General features: G+C 39.2%; 1 protein-coding gene across 10 annotated transcripts in view; it reads right to left on the bottom strand.

Annotated features, from left to right (window-relative positions):
• The window catches only part of LOC133582510 (R3H domain-containing protein 1-like), a 93,388-nt gene that overhangs the window by 62,764 nt on the left and 14,585 nt on the right, over positions 1-16,039 (bottom strand). For all 10 annotated transcript variants that reach the window (XR_009812504.2, XM_061936546.2, XM_061936547.2 and 7 more), the window contains 2 exons: positions 14,101-14,262; positions 7,531-7,722 (listed from right to left, as the gene is read on the bottom strand). Coding sequence is in view for 9 of the 10 variants with exons in the window: in XM_061936546.2 (XP_061792530.1) it covers positions 7,531-7,683 (153 nt within the window). In the remaining variant the exon portion in view is untranslated. The remainder of the gene's footprint in view (positions 1-7,530; positions 7,723-14,100; positions 14,263-16,039) is intronic.

Below are 16,039 nucleotides of genomic sequence, written 5' to 3'. Positions count from 1 at the left end.
GAGCCAAAAGACATGTTTCCTGATAAACACAGTTTGGCGCTTCACAGTGAAAAGACAAGGCTGTATCGGTGACATGTTTTATTTTCTTAAAGGGACATACACGTCGAGATATCGAGGGACACAGTATCACTCGGATAGAACGGTATCAATATATATCGCGATAGACATGTAATCTTATCAATATAAAATGCGTTCAATAAAATGTTTTGGGTCGGACAAAACGGAAAGAATAAAACTTGGTTGGTTGCATAAACAAAAGCACTCGCGGTCTGGTAAGCTCGCCAAACAGGGAGTGGTTGTGAAATGGGAGGGACACGCTAAGCAGCCAATCGCGTAACAGTATCAACCATCACTTTTGGTTGCACCATCTTGCTTTCGTTTGTCTTTAGAGAGCGAAGTAAATTACAAATGAGTGCTGCAGAGAGCGAAGAAATAGTGGATAAAACAGGAAAAGTCACCTCCCCAGTATGGCAGTTTTTTGGATTTTTTTTTTTTTTTTTTTTTTTTTTTTTTTTTTTTTTTTACAAACGGACCTCATCTTTTCTTATCAACACACGTCCGCTCCCTATTTGGATGTACGGAAACAGGTAGGAACTAAAGTGTAAGACTGTATAACAAAAATAAATAACAAAATATAACAAATGTGCTATTTTTAAAATAAAAATGTTATCTAATAATATTTAAATAATTGCTGCACAACATTACTTTGTGGCACTAAACCTGCAAATACTTGTTCTCAGTTTTCTCCAACTTTATATTTTCACACTTTGCACTATTTTGTTGCACTTTTAGGCATTTTTTACATATTCATGTTTTTTTTGTTTTTTTTTAAACCTTAATAAGGTTTTTGTTAAGTGTTTATTGTAATTGTTGTTCACATTGTTTTCCATATTGGAATTGATATTTCATTGACTTTCTGCCTTGATAGCTGAGGACATTATAATCAAAGGAAGGTTACATTTTATGTAAAAATGTTAACATTTATAACACCGTAATTTCCCGGACCATAGGGCGCACCGGATTATAAGGCGCACCGCCGATGAATGGTATATTTTCGATCTTTTTTCATACATAAGGCAAAACTTGTATGGTGATACAGTTTTCTGCTCTATCGCCCAGCCCTAATCGCTCGGGTTTCATAATGCATCGATGCCTCAGTATTGTTTGACCCATCACTACTAAACAGTATATATTGTCACCTACATCAAATAAGTGGGGCGGAATATTCCAAAATGCCTTTAACTTTGCCAAGCCCTATCAACTCCTCGCGTTAGGTCCTAGTTATTTATCGATGTTTTTTTGTTTTTTAAAAATATTTCACTTGTTTATTGTTCAATAAAAAAAAAAAAAACAGTTGTCACATGCGGAAATGCAGTTGCATTCAATGGCCGTTGCCTCAAGCAGACACAATCAATACAGGAAACAAAGGCCAGGCATTTGGCAGTGACAACTTGGATCAATGCTAGACTTGCTCAGATTCTTTTTGCTATCATGCGACTCACATTTACGAGAGGGAGGTGGGTACACGGGGCAGTGAAAGGCCAGGCACCCAACAGCGGGTGCAAAGCTCAGTGTTTCACGCTCTACTAGTGCCTGTGCCTGCGCATGACAACGCATTAACAGAGCCTCATCGTAGCGTAGAGGATTCAAGGTGGGTAAGGTAGGTGACCTAGCAGGAGCTGTTCCAGTATAAATTGCACCAAAGCTCTGTCCTGTGCTTGCTAATCCCAACATGAAGCTCTGTCCTTCCTGCCTGTCCTCTAAAATGGAAGAGGACAACCCCCCTCTCTCCCATTGAGCTCGAGGGCCAGAAATTGCACAGGAAAAAATTGAAACATGCCGCAGTTCACCCGTCTCTCGCGCTTGTGACCTACGCACCCTTTTAAATATGAGGTAACATGGAGGCGGGGGGCGGTGGGGAAGGTGTAATAGGTTTGGGACCGTGAGCGCGCCTCAACACCAGCTAATTGAGTGGCGTGGGGCCGTTGGGGAATGAACAATGCCAGCAGCAGGGAAAGGAATGGGAACGGTGGGGGAGAGAGGGGAAAGGGCTGAAGTCAGCAAAAGTAGGACGGCCACCAGCAGAGGATGGGGAGACAGAGCTGGAGACAGATGGTGGCAAAGTCACTCGGTTCACCCCCTCCTCTATCTAAGCGCTTTTCAGTCCCACGTATACACCCAAAACTCATACAATCACCCACTAGCCTGTTTTTGTCCCTATCTTATTCCGCCTGCATTGCTGCCACAAAAAAACATTTCTAGCATTTCACCTTCACTTGCAGAGAAAGGACAGTGGCTTACCGGGCGTATTTCCTGTGACCACAGAAGAATAATGTCAACACATTTTCGGATAAGGAATATTTATGAGGTTATTTTCTTTGCGGGTTTACATCAGAACAATTAAGCACAACTTTTTAGCTGATTCTTACAATACTTGGAGGTGTTGCATGGGCTAAGGATGAAGCCAATGTTTCCCTAGGGCTTACAACGTATCTAAATTTGGAATGTTGGGGTTTAGGGAACGTCCGTACTTCAAATACGCTTGATTGATACCAAGGCTGGGCGATATGCACCAAAACTGATATCCTGGTATTTGTAGGCCTAATGGCGGCATACGGTATTTACCGGCATCTTAAAAAAACGTGTTAAGTGTTTCAGGTTGCTTAAGTTTTATATGGCTAGATAACCAGAGTTGAGAGTACTCCGATTATTTTTGTTGTTAGTCGTAGCGTAATGTGTTGTTTATTCCATTGTTTGACACCAATATACCGCCAAGCCCTAATTGATACAGTTGTTAGGGGTACTTGATAAATATTGGATGGATAATTATTGGGCCGATGTGAAGAAATACTGTATAATGTTGTACCGGTAAATCCGATTTTAAATAAAATTCTGATAACTAGGGGTATGAATTTTTGGGCACCTAACGATTCGATTCAAATTCCTGTGTTGACGAGTCGATTCAGAATCGATTATCAATTCAACACAATTTTCGATTTAAACTAATTCTCACAATGTATTACTTAGTATGATAATTATAATGAAACTTTTTTAAAACAGGTTACAGGTTAGAAAATCTCATTTTGCATGCTTGAAGATGGCCTAAAAAGATGTTTTAAAAAACTGATTCCTACAAAAAAAAATTATGAATTGATTTAGAATCGGGGTGAATAATATATTTTTTTGTGCACCTCAAATGATAAGCCATTAAAAAAAAAAACACTCCAATGAGGCAATAATAACCATACGGTGCTGCATGTAGGTTCTGGTAAGTAAATCAAGCGCTTCTCTTGGCCTAGCTCGTAGGCAGTCATAAACTTCCTGAGTGTAAACTAGAGGTGGGGAAAATAATAGATTTTTAGATTCATCGCAATTCGTACAGGAGCCCCATTAGGCTACTGGTAATTCACCTGAATCCATCCAGATTTAGGCTTATTCTGTAAGATTTAGAGGCAAATATAAAAGCAATCATAAAAAAATATTCAAAATGGGATGGAATGGATTTTTAAACTCTTAAAATAATTTTTTTTTTTAAGGTTTAAACCATTTATCATCAACAAGAGGTTACTGCTACCTCACTTCACTTGACAATTACGGTATTTATAGAAGAAAATATGGGTGGCACATCATGTCTTTACATCTGAGGGGTACACAAATTAAGCATTAATCGGTGAATGACCAAGTTGGATTAATCCGTACCCCGGTAAGTAAAGTATTTGATTGACATAACGGGTGCCGTGCTGCTATGATGATGACGCTAATGAGAAAAAGGATTAGTTTGTTTGAAGTTGATTTTCCTGCTCGTCTACAATTCATGTCTGCAGTTGTTCATATTTTGTGTCATTGTTTAGGAATAAATGTCCCTGTTGTTCAGCAATGTTTGCTAGCAATACCAAGATTGAGTATATGCTGTTGAGCCTATTAGAGATGTATTAATCTAGTTTATTAATACTATTAAGGATATTTTCTTGATGCCAACAAATATCACCAAAGAATGTGGTCTTCCGCGTCGAATAAAGCACTTGGCTTTCCTGCACAACAACAACTAAGCTATACGTTTTTGTTATAAACATCGACAACAAACATACGGCGGATTGGACCAACAATCACAATATTTATTATGCAGACTTAACATGACGTTCGTGATTTGCACAACCAGGTCTTCTTTGTTATATTTAGGCATAGCAACTAGGGCTGGGTGATATATCGATATACGCGATATATCGCGGGTTTGTCTCTGTGCAATATAGAAAATGACTAATTTGTGATATTCGAGTATGCGTTCTCACGCAGTTGCTTTTAGCTGCTGGCATTACACTACAGGCTCTCCTCGCTCTTTCCTGTCTCTCCTTCTCACAGACAGCAAGCGCAGCTTCTACACACGTCACATTCTGTCACGTCATACGTCACATACGTATACGCCCTTGCGCACCAAAGAGGTAGCAGCATGGCTAACGTTAGCTGTGATGCTAGCGGTAATACGAGAGAAAGAAGGTGCGAATCTGGTAAAAAATGAAGGAATAATTAATTCCCCCAAAAAACAGCAGGGGGTCCATCGTCTGGCGGTGGTTTGGCTTCAAGTGGGAATATGTCGAACAGACAACCGTAATTTGTCAAGTGTGGGGCGAAAGCGTTGCTATAAAAAGTAGCATTACTGCTAATATGTAGCATCATTTGAAAAGTCACCTGCTTGAGAATGAACAGTGCTTACTCCGCATGTCAACATCTCCGTTCGGTGCCACACGCCCACACCATCAAAATGCCGAGGCAAACATTTCCAGATTAACACCGTATGAAAAAATAGTGATTTTTTTAGTTGTGATTTCCTTCTCTGCATGAAAGTTTTAAAGTAGCATATATTAATGCAGTATGAAGAAGAATGTTTTAATGTAGACACATAGAATCATCATACTGCTGTGATTACATGCATCAAGTGTTCATTCAAGGCTAACGCAAAATATCGAGTATCGTGTATCGCGATACGGCCTTAAAATATCGCGATATTAAAAAAGACCATATCGCCCAGCTCTAATAGCAACAACAAAAAAGAACAAAAAAAATAATGCAATCTATCGTCATTTCTTTATGTTTAGTTCTGCTATCAAACAACCCTTGTTTCTCAAACAAATCAAATGTTCAAACATTTTACAAAGGGATCTCTGCAGACACGAGCATGGTCCGATTGTATTACACCAGATGATGAAAGTGATATTTCTAAGAGCCATTTCCTTCGACACACTTTTGTTTTTTCCCCCCGACTTTATTACCTTTATTAACCACTTTGTTTGGGACTCTTATGAAAGCTCTTTCCTATATCTCCATTTGTACGACTGGAACACCCAAGAAAAGAACAGCAATACGGCATTTTCTGCTCAAACTCTACACCCAATCACTTGTTTTAATACTACTCTCTAGCTGCTTCACCATCGTGTAAATTAAGTCGCGTAGAAGAAAAACGGATGCGACGTCATATGCAACCCTCCTATTGGTCTTGAGAAGCAGGAAGTTATCGGTGTCGTTATTGGCTTAAAAAATATATATATATATTTTGCACCCTTAACAGTTACTTGCATTTACCCAGATTTGATGTGTCAGGCTAAAATTAATCTATGTAAACTAATTACAGCAAATGTATTATAGAAAAATGTAAACACTTCATTAGCATGACAAACATTTAACTCTCATTCTTTCATTGTCCAGCTGTCTTTAAAGTGGCCTTGCAATGGCCCTCGCGAGGCTCTTACCCCGGTATAGGACTTAGATTTGTTTATTTAGGTCTTAGTTTGGCCATTAGCTGCTATATCTTAAGTGTAAACTATGAAATATAGAAATTCACAATCTAGTTCTTAGTTAGATATTCACTGGGGTCAGCACTAAGGGGGAGCCAAGCCTTGTGTTATTATTCCAGTTGGCGCTAATTATAATTTTCAGGATATATTTTCGGTGCTGAAGCAGCAAGGGGGTGAATCATCTGGAATGCCGCAGGTGACAGCATATCCCCCAGGCAGTTTGCATTTGACGCTGACTGCTACTGAATTTTCATGGAGTCAAGTGTGGAGAAAAGTAGGCGAGCTATCAAGTGCACTCAGCCCACTCAGAGTTCATTAGGCTGCTGACCCCTCCCATATTCCCAGACTTCTGAGCTGGCTTGAGGAAAACAAGACGCCTCCGATCATTTGTCTCTATTGTTCGGACTATGCGGAGCAACTCGGGTGGTCACAGCTTTCGCTACTTAGCGTAAAGTGAGACTGATTCTCAACTGCTGGGTTATGACCTGTGTGGGATACGGACAGCAATTTTAATACAAGAACATACATTAACTCCATCCAATAGGGGCTTTTATTGTGAAAGGCATGTCCCGGAAACATGCAACCTTTCACATTTGGACCGATATGGCACCGATTCCCAGCATATGGATTTTCGGTTCTTTTATGTTAATGTGTTTAAAAATTCAATATATATATTTTTTATTCAACATTTAACAGTGAGCGGATACTAATATCTGGACTGTCTTGTTGTTATGTTTTGTTTTCTTACATTTCTAAGTCTCATTTGCAAGTATGCATTCATTTCAGTTTGTCCGAGGTGTGTTTTCGTAGTTAGGAAGTAGGGTTTACCATTGGGTTGACTGTGCCAATATTGTCTTATGTTGAGTCCTACAAAGTATTTATACTGTAAGTACTGTACTTATTGGGACGGCGTGGCGCAGTGGAAGAGTGGCCGTGCGCGACCCGAGGGTCCCTGGTTCAATCCCCACCTAGTACCAACCTCGTCATGTACGTTGTGTCCTGAGCAAGACACTTCACCCTTGCTCCTGATGGGTGCTGGTTAGCGCCTTGCATGGCAGCTCCCTCCATCAGTGTGTGAATGTGTGTGTGAATGGGTAAATGTGGAAGTAGTGTCAAAGCGCTTTGAGTACCTTGAAGGTAGAAAAGCGCTATACAAGTACAACCCATTTATCATTTATCATTTATCATTTATTACACACCAGCGGTTTGACAGTAACGTACATCTTGGGTGTAGTTTTCATTACCAAATTTGGAGGTGTTGAAATCGGCATGTTAAATCGCTAATGCTAGACAGTAGCATATATATGGAATATCCAATGCAAATTAGCATGGACCTACTGCATTTTGAGCATTATTTTTGAAATGCTTTATATTAGGCATACTTGCTTTATCAACATAGAAAATAGACAAATGCCCCAGAGGAAGTCTGCTACAAATACGTCTGTTTGCCCGCTAAGAGATTCCTTGCCAAGTCAGCAACTGAAATATATCATCAAGTGTGGGTCTTTTTGTTTTTTACAGTTCGAGATATTTTACAGACTTTTATAAGAAAAAAGCTGCCAGGTTAGAAAGTCATCCTTAGTTTGTGCTCAATGCAGAGAAATCAGTCAAATGCATGATTTTGTGGCCTTTAATTTTGTATAGTCATGATATTCTTAAGGATGCGCACATATCATGTGTGTGTATTTGTGTTTAAAAGGTTGATAGGTTTTCAAATACAATTGATGACAAAAACATTTACCTTGGGTTCCTTTGTATTGATGCTGCCAGGATCGTCTTTGTCGCCCTTCTCAGACACCTCGGACTGAATGGCGTTGTCCTTTCGATTTGACGCGGTGTCGTCAGCCTCGGAAACCTTCATTGTTTCAGTGTCAGCTTTATCAGACATTCTCATTGCAAATTTTTGAGGAAGATGTTGGCGAAGACAGAGCACCTGAAAGAGAGATACAAATAATATCTTAACAGTTTATATATATTTTACATATAAAAAAACAAGGTGCTAAACCTGCGGTGTCCAAACTACAGCCCGCCGGCACTAGTCCAATAAGCAATTTGGCCAGGCGTGGTGTTTTCATATATTACACAAATAGTCAGTGGACTTATAGGTGCCATTTTTGCCACCATCTAGTGGCAACTCAAGTGAGTGGCCATTAATTGTACGTCAATGTAAATGTGTGCACAGCAACTACTTATATGACCCAATCCAAACAAACTTCCCTAGTCATGATGTAGAAAAAAATAAATCAACCAGCACAAAAATTCAACAAACATGGTCGCATATAACACATCCTGCTCCAATCAGCATAAGAAAAAATCAAAACTACTCCCATTTAAATCCATTACAAGGGATGATGGGAAAAATGTAAAACACTCTCTCTCCATGTTTGCCGCATTTTAGCTGCTTAATATTTCTGATTGATTAAAAACTTTAAAGAGGTCGTCATGGAAGTAAACAAGGTAGGGGTTGAATTTTCACATACTATTAATAACAATAATTATTTATTATTTAACCATTATATTATAATATTAAGTAATCATATATATATATATATATATATATATATATATATATATATATCGTTACTTTGCATGTGGTCGGCTTTCAGCCCCCGGCCAAATTCTTTAAGCCCAATGCGACCCCCCCAGTCAAAGAGTTTGAACACCCATGTGCTAAACTTTTAATTCCAGAATTATTGATAACGAATAACAAGACAATGTAACGGTTGTTGGGGTGGGTGGGGGCTGGTTTTGAGGTGGGGCTTTGTGAAGGCTCATCCTTTTAGGGGCAGAGGGATCATCAATCATACGGCATATGATTGATGATGATGATGGCATGTCCAGAGAGAGGTTTCTGTGACATAGTGGAACTCAAGTTTTAATAAGATTCAGCTTGGAAAAACTTTTGTCCTTCATGAACTCAGAGTTCATCCTCAGGCACAGGAAAAAAAAAGAAAACTGTGCCTGCATTTACATGATGCATTTACATGATGTATTAGCCCAACCACCCGCACAGATTTGTGTTTAATACACATTTTTAAACCACCATTTCACATAACCCAATAAATCACATGTATGAGGGAAATACAATTTATTGGAAGCAGTTTGTTTGCTAGTCTATCCCTCGCCTTTGTGTTTTTCACTCAATCACACACAACCTCTGCAGTCGCAAATCGATCTCCCGCCGGCACGTACCCTGCCCCTTGCCTTTTCTTCGGACAGTGAGTGACACGCACAACCTCTTGACACAACTTCTCAGCAGCAAGTTGACGCCCACTCCACTAACTGTAGTCGAGAAGAAGTGGCAAGGGCGCTCACATGAATTGCGCCCTGGGCGGTCACCCACAATTCCCATAGAAAAAACTGCTTCATTGTGCCTGGATACAGGACGACTTTCAGGGCAAAAGCCAAACAACTTTAAATGAGTAGCGAATGGTAGTTTTTGCATTTAATTAGTTATTGTGTAGTAGGGCTGGGCGATAAAAACAATATCACTATACCACAATAGAAAATCGATATTAAGTTATATGCTTTGGTGTATGATTTTCTTTCTTCGTTGTAAGAAACCGGAAGTTTTGAAGCAAAGTTGGTTGCATGGACAAAGGCATTCGCTCTCTGGTAACCTAGCAACACGGGAAATGATCACCCTGGGAGTGACACATTAGCAGACAGTCAGGTAACAGTATCAACTATCAAGTTTGGTTGTGCCATCTTGTTGATTCTTTGTACGGAGTGAGAAGAGAAAGTAAAAAAGTGCTGCACAGAGCAAATAAGTTGTGGATGATACAGGAAATAACCTCAACAGTACGGCAGTTAAAAAAAATCTTTGGGCACCTAACAATTCCATCCGATTTGGATTTCTGGGGTGACAACTCGATTCAGAATCGATTCAACCCGATTTTCGTAATGTATTATTCGATATAAAAATGATAACGATTTTTTTTTTCAAAACAGGTTACAGGATAGAAAAGCTCATTCTGGTTTAAAAATTATTCTTGTAAAAAATGTATCTATTTTTTGGTGTGTATTTTTGTATATAAAATAAGGAAATAGTTTAAATAGTGTTGATATTATAACACTGCCATTGTGTGTTTGCTTACTATAACTAAATAAAATGTAACATGTGATCGTATCGGTCGATCTCACTCATGGATGATCGGTATTGGCAGTATAAAACCTCAATCGCAATGTCCCTATTCCTCTACAGTTTCCGACCTAATGGTGGTGCTTAGCATCGAGTGGCAGACAATTCCTCCATGTCAAAGTAATTGACTTCTGGCACAGCCCCCTGCTCCCCCTGTGTTCTTCTGTCGAGCAAATGTTGTGCCGGGCCGAGAGGCTTGCTAAAACACAGCTGGCAAGTGCAGCGTCCGATGCTGAATTTCAATGACCTGTCAGATGTTTGACAAAAGCAAGGCTTGCTGCTGCTGCTTTACATTATTTTTACATTCTGAGAGAAAACAGCTTAATTCTCCAGAGTGCTGCACATTCCTTTGAATATTTAGTGTCTCTTACTGACATTTTGATGGGTGAAATCTCCGGAGTTGTTGAAATATTTGCATTACTGGACAGATATTGCCAAGAGCCAGTGGATCAGTATTCTGTCCTTTACTGCATCCTTCATTCCACCAAACACAATTTTGCACCGGGACAGTGAGGGGTGGCAGACTCTTTTCTAAAAAGTTTCAGAGATTGATTAGCTTTGTTTTATTGAGCGTCACTTCATCCTTAGTGCTTTATTAGGGGACACAGTCAGAAATGTGAGTAACGAGTAGGGCTGTGAATCTTTGGGCACCACACGATTAGATTCAGAATCAATTCTTGATTCCAAATCTACACTTTTTTATTAACATGGGGTGCCAGTTCTATGATTAAATACATTCCCCCATAAAATAAACATCTCTGATCCATTTCTATATCCCTTGAAAGGAAACTGGTTTTGTTTAATAAAATGTTTCCCAAACATATAATAAAGTAAAATCTGTACAGCAAATATGGGCACTTTAATCAACAATATGATGTACCTGACGATTTACCTGAGTGGCTGGACAGGACAGATTAAAAAAAAAAAAAATCAATTAATTGTTTATTTAGTTTTTTTTATCTATTGAGAATAGTTACAAATAGGAATCGCTAATAATCTGAAAATCTTTTTTTTTTTTTTTTTTTTTATAAACACACCTACTAAAATTTTAAGCTAAACTTCAATGAACTATGCTGTCTCGTCATACAAGTCAGCTGCTATAAAAATGTAGGCAACACTTTAGTATGGGAACATAGTCCAAGTAACAAAGACTTAATTTAGAGTTATTTGGACACGAGGGGAACATAAGGGTTAGGGTTACTAATAAGCAATAATTCTGAGGTTATTCAGGGACGACTCTTAGTTAATGGCTTAGTGGTTGTATAATAAGGCCATGCAGAATAAGGCATTAATAAGCCCTTAATAATGACTAATTAAGAGCCAATATGTTACTAATTTGCATGTTAAAAAGCAACTAATTAATGGTGAATATGTTCCCCATACTACAGTTTTACCAAAATGTAATATACGAAATGTGTTGTATATGCAATACGTAGGGATGCAGTGTATTTTTTTTTTCAAGCAAATACCGATAACTTCCTGCTTCTTAAGACCAATATCAAACTTATTCATATCTATAATTTTTAAATAGGGATTTAACGGTAGTTTGTGCACAGATGGAAGTAGGAAAGTGTCAAACAAAGGTGGATATGACAAACTGTACCAAATATGACATCACTGCTATGGAAGACCTAACATCACATCCATGAATCAGTGAAGCTTATATCCTGATTAGTGATGGGTAGTGTTTGCATTTCAACCGATACTAGTACCAAATTGGTACTTTAAAGGCGGTGCCAGTGCTTAACAGGTGTCCAAATCGGGACTAAAATATTTAAAAAGTGCACATCTTTGTCAAACAAAAACACATTTTTCATTTTAATGGCATTTTGTGACATTGAAGTCGAACAAACTAGTAATTTAAATACTTCTGTGACAAATTAAATTAAATGATAAAGACATGAGTTGCAATGTTTGATGCTCAAAATTCCGGGTGAACTTGAATGCTGGAACCGTCATGAGGAAGTGGTGTGTTATGAATACTGGCTAGGCTAGCGCTGTAGTGCGAACACTGTAATGAGGGCTTCTGTTGGCAATTAGGCAAAAAAAATAAAAAATAAAAAATAAATAAAAAGAGTACCAGACTTCGATAACCTCTTTTTTTGTGAATACTTCGGTTTGCAGTGTCAAGATAAATAAATGATAAATGGGTTATACTTGTATAGCGCTTTTCTACCTTCAAGGTACTCAAAGCGCTTTGACAGTATTTCCACATTCAGCCATTCACACACACATTCACACACTGATGGCGGGAGCTGCCATGCAAGGCGCTAACCAGCAGCCATCAGGAGCAAGGGGTGAAGTGTCTTGCCCAAGGACACAGCGGACGTGACTAGGATGGTAGAAGGTGAGGATTGAACCCCAGTAACCAGCAACCCTCCGATTGCTGGCACGGCCACTCTACCAACTTCGCCAAGCCGTCCCAATCAATGTTTGTTTTTTTATAGCGGAGTGTTTGCAGGGCATTTGGTAGTAATGAAGTCTCGCATGACCAAAGCCATGTTTACATTGTGAGGTAGGGCTGGGCGATTAAACAATATCAATATACAGTACATTGCAATAGACACGTAATCAATATTAAGAAAATTCATTCGATAAAATGTCAGATAATATTTTTTCTTCTTTGTCGAAAGAAAGCAGAAGTTGTGGAGCAAGGTTGGTTGCATGAACAAAGGCACTCGCTCTCTGATAACCGAGCAACGCAGGAAGTGATCACTGATCAGTGGGAGTGACGCTAACAGCCAATCAGGTAGCAGTATCAACTATTAAGTTTGGTTGCGCCATCTTGTTCTTTGAATGGAGTGAGGAGAGAAGGTAAAACATTAAGAAATTGTGGATAAATGAGAATCACCTGGACAGTATGGCACTTTTTTTCTTTTTTTATAAAAAGGGACAGAAGTCAGACCAATGTGGTCTGTAAATGACCAGTAATGCCACACCACCTTAGCCGCGCTCACCCTTTAGAGCACAGCTGTAACTTCTTGCCACTAAGGCTGCAGAAAATAGATGTTTCTCCGTTTACATTTTCACACTTTGCGCTACTTTGTTACACTTTTAGGCATTTCTTACATTTTCCTTATTTTTGCACCTTCATTTTAAGAGCTTATTGTTAAATGTTCAATGTGACTTTACTATTTTGTTTACATTGAGTGTTTTCCATGTTTGTGTTCACATTTAATTTCCTTTCTGGCTTCATAACTGAGAGGATTATAATCAGAGGAAGGTTACATTTGAAATAAAAATGTTCACATTTAATATATTTTTCTACTGGTCCTTTTTTTGAAGGGTCATTAAAAATATAAAAAATGATCGATACCAACTGATAAAAATACATATTGTGATATGGTTTTCAGCCATATCGCCCTGTCATACTGTGAAGAAGACCTGGGCAAAATCCGGCCCGCGGGCCACATGCGGCCCGTTAAGATTTTCAATCCGCCCTGCTGGACGTTCTACATAATTTTTTTAGACCTTTAACATCAAAACTGTCGTCGCCATTATGATGTGCAGTGCTGTTTTCAAATTACCGTAAGTCTTGAACTATAGAAAGTGTTTCAATGGTTGAAATCTGCGCTTTTGGGTGTTATACGAGTTATTACGGTAATCTACGTCACAGCAGCTCAGACTAGAAACAAACTAGAGTGGGCGGGGTTTGTTTTGAGAGCAGCACGAAACACATGTGTCAGAAACATATGCGGAAGCACATTTTTACGAGATAATATATCATATTGTAGGTGTTTATTACACTTTGCATTCATATTTTGCTGTTTTTTACATTTTTGTTGTGTTTTGCTTGGTCTGAGAAGTAGAAGAGGAGCGGCGTTCATATGTTGTTAATATTCACTGTTTTATTGTTCATAGTTAATATTGTAAATCCCACTTTCTTTATTTTAATGTACATTTTGGGTGTCCCATTCACTAAAAAACTGTAAAATCCCATTCCGTTTTTTTGGGGTGGTCTGTCATAACGTTTTAGAACTCTATCGGACATTGTGACTTTTCGTATTGGTGTTCCTGAAAAAAAGGGATCCAAACACACATACTGTACAGCAGATTATTACAGCTAAATGTGTACATATAATTTATCCACACATACACATTGGCCCCTCAGACACATTTTTTCTCTCAAAAAATCATAGCAGTTCCCTAACTTGGAAAGGGAAGACATACTTGGTGCGTAGCCAGTTGAGAAGGTAGTGGCAAAGGAGGAGGTGGCTGGTGAAGTTGACAGGGCCAAGCCTACCGATGCCGCCGGAGACTTATTTTCCATGTCCGCTTCAGCTGCTCTGCACGGCAACCGGGGCCTCCGACACCCACATGACCCTCGCTGACCTGCCGTGGAAGGAAGCACAGAGGTTAGCGCTACAGCGTTTTTTTGTTTTTTTTTTAGGGCTGAGAGCGGTCAGGGGTTAGGAGTGGCAGCACCTTCAGAGAGTCAGCAGATTTTAAATATTTGTGGCCAACGACGTGTATTTTTGGGCCTATGCGTGCCGGTGTGCCATAAATAATGGATGAGCGCAGAGAGGAATGCGGCGGAGGCAACGAGAACATTAGGTATTCAGAGGGAAGCGGGGAAAGAGAGCATTTCTTCACTCAGAACCCTCGTTTGGTGGCACATGCATATCAAATCACCTGGCTAGATTTTAGAGGAGTCTTTTTTGAGCGACAAGGTGACACGAGTTGGAGAATGTTTCAAAGAAAAAAGAAAGTGACTTAGGTACAGTAAAATGTCGTATTGTTACTGTAGAACACCATCTTGCATAGGGTAATTCTGTTGAAGGGTCCCGACTCCCTTTAATGAAAGGTGCCGTTTTCCGCGGCTGCTTAGAGGGCAATGGCGTTCTCTCGCCCTCTTCCTGGTCTGATCATGTAAGCTACGCCCCCACAGCAAAAAGGATAATGTTACGCTACGAATGCAGCGTTTCGAAAAGCTTGTTAAAATGTACTTACTGGTTGAACAGGAATGTATTAGCAATCCTAACATTTGCTACTCAATTCCTTTTGTTCTTGAAGATCTTATTTTTGCACATGCGGCACATCTTTTTATACTTCTAACTGAAAAATATGTCAAACTCATTTTAGCTCAGTGGTAGCATGCAGGAAAATCTGTGCACACGCGGGCCGGACTATTAAAATCATGGCATTAAAACTAAAAAATAAAGACAACTTCAGATTGTTTTTTTTGTCTTACTTTGGCCAAAAATAGAGCAAACACATTCTAAAAATATTACAATAAAAATATAGAAAAAAATACCAGCAGCGGTAAAGTTTAGATCCATGAAGGAAAGAAGAAAGTAAATAAATGTTTATAACTGAATAAATTTACATATGCATAAAAATGTGTTTTCTTTTGTATTATTTTTTTTAATGAATTAAGTAACGTTTATAACAACATTTTTTCAAAACAATATAGAATGTGATAATGCATACATTTATCATTTGTTTTTAAAACGGTTACAAAAAAGTGGGACCCCAAAAATTTACTGTGGGACCCCATTTTTATGACTTAATGGGTCCCCATTTTGAAACTTCCTAGCGCCAACACTGATGGAGTACTGGTGCGTGCAAAACGGCAGCAGGCGGCTGTGGCCTGCGGGCCGGTTCTAATACTAATCAAATATCATCCCGGGGACCATAGATAATTCATATCTGGCCCGCGGGCCTTAACTTTGACACATAGGTCTTAAACCACTGCTGGTAACATAATCTTAGCAACTGTTGGTGTTCTTAAAATGTTTTTATTTGAAAAGGTATTTAAAGGTGCAGCACCTTTAAATACAATCATCCAATATCTTTCAAAATGGGACATTAGCGCTTTTGTTAGTTTGCTGCGGCGGCTCATAGCTTCTGATAATCATCAGATTACTTCATGCTTACACATTTCTCATCGTATCCCCTACTCCTCCTGCTTTCGCTAATCTCAAATCGGTGGCGCAGGGCCAAGGCTGGCACCCAGCGGTGCCAATTTGCCAAGCAGGCCTGGCTGTGCTGCTCGTTACACGCTCTTTTGTTTCGAGACGAAAAAGGGTCAAGTGGAATCCTTGCTAAATCTACAACCTTCCTACGCATGAAGCTGCAGCCTTTATCGGCATGTTTTACCTGTCGCCAC

The sequence above is a fragment of the Nerophis lumbriciformis genome, linkage group LG23 (assembly GCF_033978685.3).
Source record: "Nerophis lumbriciformis linkage group LG23, RoL_Nlum_v2.1, whole genome shotgun sequence".
NCBI lineage: Eukaryota > Metazoa > Chordata > Actinopteri > Syngnathiformes > Syngnathidae > Nerophis > Nerophis lumbriciformis.
Note: the sequence above shows the minus strand (reverse complement) of the source record. Positions and strands in the feature narration are given on the sequence as shown.